Consider the following 5,907-nt stretch of genomic DNA (forward strand, 5'->3'; position numbering starts at 1 on the left):
GGGGGAGGCCGCCGATCGTCGAGGCCGGGGCCCGGGCGGAGGGCGCGGCGGGTCTGCGCGCACGCTGGGGCGCGTGGAGGGCCACGGAGGGCGAGATGAGTCTGGTGGGGGGCTTTCCCCACCACCCCGTGGTGCACCATGAGGGCTATCCGTTCGCCGCCGCTGCCGCCGCCGCTGCCGCCGCCGCCGCCAGCCGCTGCAGCCACGAGGAGAACCCCTACTTCCACGGCTGGCTTATTGGCCACCCGGAGATGTCGCCCCCCGACTACAGCATGGCCCTGTCCTACAGCCCTGAGTATGCCAGCGGCGCCGCCGGCCTGGACCACTCCCATTATGGGGGAGTGCCGCCCGGTGCGGGGCCTCCGGGCCTGGGGGGGCCGCGCCCGGTGAAGCGCCGAGGCACCGCCAACCGCAAGGAGCGGCGCAGGACTCAGAGCATCAACAGCGCCTTCGCCGAGCTGCGGGAGTGCATCCCCAACGTGCCTGCCGACACCAAACTCTCTAAAATCAAGACACTGCGCCTGGCCACCAGCTACATCGCCTACCTCATGGATCTGCTGGCCAAGGACGACCAGAACGGCGAGGCGGAGGCCTTCAAGGCGGAGATCAAGAAGACCGACGTGAAAGAGGAAAAGAGGAAGAAAGAGCTGGTCAGTACTGGGGCACGGGGCGGTGAGGGGCTCGGGGTTCGTGGGACCGCTGTTCGGGTCTTCCTAGTAAAGTTAAGAAATTGCACACCTCATTCTTTGGATGCGCTGTGCGCCAGTTTGTTTTCACCAGGTTGTGGTGGGGATGGTTTTCTGCAAAAGGTGGGAAGACTGGGGGATGTCAGCGGCCGGACGAGAAAGGTTTAGACGCTCGCTCACGCTCGCTCGGAGTTTCTGGTCTTACCTTGAGGTTCTCTATTCCTCTAGCCATTTAGAACCGGCCTCCTAAACTGTAGGGACTGACCCATCTCCCAATCGCACTGGCCGGGTCCCCTCATTCTGAGGCCATTAGAGCTATCTTTTGGTTCCAATTCAAGCTTTCTTTTAAATATTTCTATGATAAGTTGTCAATGATCTCTGGGTTCCAGTTATTTCACTATTGATCACATCCCCCACTCTAAAACGAAGGCTGCCCCTGGTTCCAACACTAAGAAAATGTTATGTTTATTCACACTGCTATGGCACGGGAGAGGTGACCGGTAAACATTAAGTACCTTTAACGTAAAAAAAAAAAAATGCAACTTTAGTTTCTCTTTGATTGTGATGTTAAACCGTAATTTCCCAAGCGCTGGACGTCACGAGTATTTCTTACTTTATTTGGATGTGCATTTTAAGAGTTAAAAAAAAGGAGGCATTGTGGTCATTGTTATTAACACTAACACGAATTTATGCTAGACATTTAAAGTGTTCTCAGGTCCTTACCAACTGCCTGGAAATGGTGCTGGGGATAGGTCTAGGGTCAGTTAGGAGGAACCTGGGAAACAATTCCATTTGTGGAGGTTTTCTCCTTTGTGGCTCCAAGCCCTCTGATTGCTGCATAATGGAATGACTTTCCAAATAACCAGAGCTTTCAAGGGCCTTGGAGACGAACTGCAGAGGGCACAGAAACTTTGCTGCCTGGCCGGAGAGGCCCAGGCCAGAATGTGGAGTCGCTTTGAAAGTAGGATCGCTATTGAAAATGCAAGGCAGATTTAGCACCGGCCCCTGCCTCCTCTCCTTCACTAGCAGGCAAAGGGAAAATTAAGACCCCGGACTTTCCTGTAAACGACTAGAAATCGGGCCGTTGTTTATAAACTTTCCACTGGGCCCTTGAGCATTGCGAGGGGAGGCCTCGGATGTAGCAAAAACACAGGAAACCTGCCTAACTTCTGCTGGAGCCGGTACCCGGAGTCGCCCCTTCTTAAGCTCTTGTACTTAAGCTGTGTCCTCCAGCCTGGGAAGGGCTAAGGTAACGAGGACCAGGTATCCTCCCTAAACGTCTCTTTCCATTTCTCTCCCCTCTTTCTGTTTAGAACGAAATCTTGAAAAGCACAGTGAGCAGCAACGATAAGAAAACCAAAGGCCGGACAGGCTGGCCGCAGCACGTCTGGGCCTTGGAACTCAAGCAGTGAAGAGAAGAAAGAGAGCTGGGGAGCTCGGGGGCCGAGGCGCCAGATGCAGACCCAGGACTCTCCGAAAGCCCTCGGACTCCCTTCTGAGGACTTCTAGCTGTTGGATAATCCGGTTTATTTATGTGCAATTTCCTTCCCCCATTTTTTTGCCCCCCCCATTTGAGGCATCCGCTCCCCAACTCCCTCTCCAAAAAAAAGTGGATATTTGAAGAAAAGCATTCCATATTTTAATATGAAGAGGACACTCCCGTGTGGTAAGGGACCCCGTCCTTCTGTGTGTGAATGTTCCCTCTTGGCTGTGTAGACACCAGCGTTGTCCCCTCCCCCACTCACCCAACTCCTTCCAGATAAAGAAGTGGACACTAGTGCATATGTGAAGTGTATCTTTAATCCTCGGCCTTTGGATATAAATATTCCTGGGGTTATAAAGTTTTATTTCGAAGCAGAAAGCAGGGCCGCTACCATTTGTGTTGCGGGTCGGGTATCTAGTGCTGTCATTTCAAATGTTCCCCATTGGAAGATGTTTCCACCAGCTACTTGTTTTGTGCACTTCCGTCCTCCAAAACTAAGTGGAATTTAATTAATATTGAAGGTGTAAACGTTGTGAGTATTCAATAAACCACTGTGTGTTTTTTTTTTACAAAAAAAAAACCTAATCTTTATATGGGTGATACCTCAAAAGAATTTTGAAAACAAAGCTGTTATCCTTGTTTTCATAGTATTTAAAATATTCAGAAGTAAACTAAATTATCGTAATTGCCTCCAACTTTATTTGAAAGAGTCAGTGGTTCTAATCAATCAATGTGACCTGAGGCTTCCTACATGAAGGAGCGCATATTAAAGTGAAGTGTCCCGGTGAAAAGCCTGACCAAAGGCCTGGGCTTCCATCCAGTGGTATCTCTTTTTCTTCTTCCCGAGCCTCTCAGGAGACTTTGGGCGGTCTTTAGGAGTGCCTGGCTGGGAGAAGGGCCTGTGCTTGGTGCGGAAGGTGGAAGGGTGCCCTTGTTTTATAGGTATCAATCGGAAGCCCCGTGCCTGGCGCTTCGTTTTGTGTTTGGGGAGCGTGTTTTTTCTGTGGAGGAGGTGTGAGGAGTATCCCCGGCCTTATTACAGGCACAGGAAATAGTCTGGGGCGTTTAGTTCAAAATATAGGGCTTTCATCCAAGGTTTTTTTTTTTTTTAAGACAGAGAAAAAAGGAGAGGAGGGGGTTTTGCTTGCCGTCCAGATCGGAAGATTCTCATCTGCGTGGTGGCGATGGGGGAGGGGAGTCTTTTGAAAAAGAGTCTATGATTAGGTAACAAGGAATTTTACGTCAAGTAAGAAATCGCGAACAAGACCACAGATTTAAAGGGGGGCGAGAGGTTGGGTTAGATTTACAAGGAGCTACAGGGAACTCAATATTAACTGCTCGGTGTCTGAAGTCTTCGGTGCTGCAGCCAGAGCAAGTGGCGACCTCCCCTTGTCTAAAAGCGGTCAGGAACTTCACCCAGTCCCGGTCTCTGCTGTGTCCGGGTCCTGTACCCCAGAAGAAAGTCCCTGCGGCCTGCTTTTCCCAGCAAGGGCTTGGTTAGATAGAGCTTTACTCTTAGCTATAGAAATCAAAGAAACTAGAGTACTACTAAGAAGGGGCTTTTGGGGGGTGGAGAACTAGGGAGGAGGGGAAGGATTTTGGGGAGGGAGGAAGATGAAAAGTATTAAACCGGTTTGTTTCATGAAACTCATGTATATAAATTCGGTGCTGTAGAGCCTTGCCAAAGGGTCTCCGTCTTTAGCCATCCCTGTGGTGATGTTCACACCTTGCCTTTGGGCACGGACCTTTGAGCGTTCCCATGGCTCTCTGACCGGGGGTGGTCTGCAGTTAGCCTGACCAGACCTTCGTGGGTGAGGGTGGGGGGCGGGTTGAGTGGTATTTCGGACTTCTGCGGATGGCTGACAACACAAGGGCGAAGGGTTAGAACAACTAGGCCAAAGCGATCTGAACTTTCTCCCCTTAGGTCAGCCGGCGCTGGGCCGACCTGGTGGGCGAGGGGCTGTGTTTACAGACACTTGCCTTTGTTTATAAGTGGGTGGGGGGAGAGAATAGCCCAGGTTTTCTCTAGCTCTTGACTGTTTGGCCAAGCGGCTCTTTCCTTTTGCCTGCAAAGGTCTACTGCATCTTTACTTTTAACAGCTCAGAAGGAAGATTACAGGTTCTAGAGGTAGAAGAGAGGGCGCTAAGAGAGTGGCCAGTGAAGGGACTGGTGGTGGTTTAAAGACATTTCTTATCTTCACCATGAGCCTGGGCTTGGGTCTACTTGGGGCTTCTTTTTGGGCCTCAATGCACTCTTGGTTTATTCAGGCTTTCTGTTTTACTAAAAACCAGCACAGGGAAGTAAAAGAGCCTGGTGTGCTGTCCTGGTGTTACTGTTTCACTAATCCTCTCTTTAGATGGCCACCCTAGGTATCCACCCCCTTTGACTATCCGAGGCCACTGAGCTGCAGAGCCTTCACTCACTCCAGCCTGCCAGTACTAGGCCCTGACATCGAATCCCACGCTACTATTTCAACCTGCCAGGAAATCCCAGCAGGCTAGAAATCCAGCTGCTTTAATACTTCAGCCAGCAGAAAGCCCTGGGTGCTCCAGCACCTTATTTGAGAAACCCCTCTAGCGAGCCACAGTCCTGAACTAGGAGGACACTTCAACCTCCAGAACACAGATTATTCTTTCCCTCAGTCCCGAATCTCAATTGTTCCCAGCATCCCTAGCCGCCCAATAAACCTGCCTTGCCTTGTCAGACCCTGATGAAGCGATGAAGTGAGCAGGATTTCTGCTGTACTTCCCATGTTTTTCTCGTCTACAAAACGTCTCTTTTTCTCCTTTGTTTAAAAGCAGTAGAGGGCAAAGACCCCAAGCTCCTGCTTGTGGGATGGGCTAAAAGGCCTCTGTTTTAATTGCTCTGATAATGTGTTTGCTGCCATTTTGTTAAGAGCAATCACTCCTGCAGCGAATTCACAAGCGTTCTAGACAGACCGGAGCCGACAAAAATGTAGGATTTGACGTTAAAAGCTAAATGGGAAGCTGGGGTGCGGAAGGTGAATTGATGGTCGATGTGGCTGTCAGGGTTTGGCCCCAGACCTCCACGCACCGACGAAAGCCTGATAACCCTGGAGTGTCTGCAAGCACCCTGGAGCGTCTGCAAGCAAACTAGGGATCTCTCTCTCTCTCTCTCTCTCTCTCTCTCTCTCTCTCTCTCTCTCTCTCTCTCTCTCTCTCTCTGAAGTCTTATTAGAATTCTCAGCTCAGTCTTTCAGGACTTTCGTTCCAAGAGAGGAGCACTGACAGCAACTTCCAGAGCTCGGGTAACAAATGAGAGCTAGGTCACTGGGGGTGGGGGTGGGGACTTTGCCTGCCTCCTCCCTCCGCCCCAGGACCACACTAAGGAAGTAGGGAGTCAGGGAGCTCTTGTTAGGCCCGTTGGTTGCAGTATTTTCGTTGTGGGCCTCAGATCTTAGGCCGCCTTTCTGGGTTGTAAAAGGCTTTTGATTTCACTCATGAAAATGGATGCAGCAGTGTCTTGAATGAAGACACTCTTGGGGACCCTCCGAAAATGTGTCTGCCTGAATCCCACGTGGACCGGTGGCCCAGTCCCCGCCCCTCACCTGTGGCCCTGCTGGCTGCTGCCCCAAAGCTAGAATCTCAGAACTAGCGTCCTGCAATGTCAAAGTAGGTGGAGAGAGGCAGGGGGCAGTTAAGGATTTCAGATTTTGCAGAAGTGTGGAAATTGAGAATGATTTCAAATGCAAAACGACAAACTACAGGAGGCGGGGG

General features: G+C 50.9%; 1 protein-coding gene across 1 annotated transcript; it reads left to right on the forward strand.

The window, feature by feature from the left end:
- Nucleotides 1–95: 95 nt before the first annotated feature.
- Hand2 (heart and neural crest derivatives expressed 2) lies at nt 96–2,854 on the forward strand. The gene is made up of 2 exons (XM_005368085.2): nt 96–650; nt 2,000–2,854. Exons 1-2 carry the CDS (start codon nt 96–98, stop codon nt 2,096–2,098), a joined length of 654 nt encoding a protein of 217 aa, XP_005368142.1. The 3' UTR covers nt 2,099–2,854.
- The last annotated feature ends 3,053 nt before the right edge of the window (nt 2,855–5,907 follow it).

Source organism: Microtus ochrogaster, unplaced genomic scaffold, assembly GCF_000317375.1.
Source record: "Microtus ochrogaster isolate Prairie Vole_2 unplaced genomic scaffold, MicOch1.0 UNK28, whole genome shotgun sequence".
In the NCBI taxonomy this organism is placed as follows: domain Eukaryota; kingdom Metazoa; phylum Chordata; class Mammalia; order Rodentia; family Cricetidae; genus Microtus; species Microtus ochrogaster.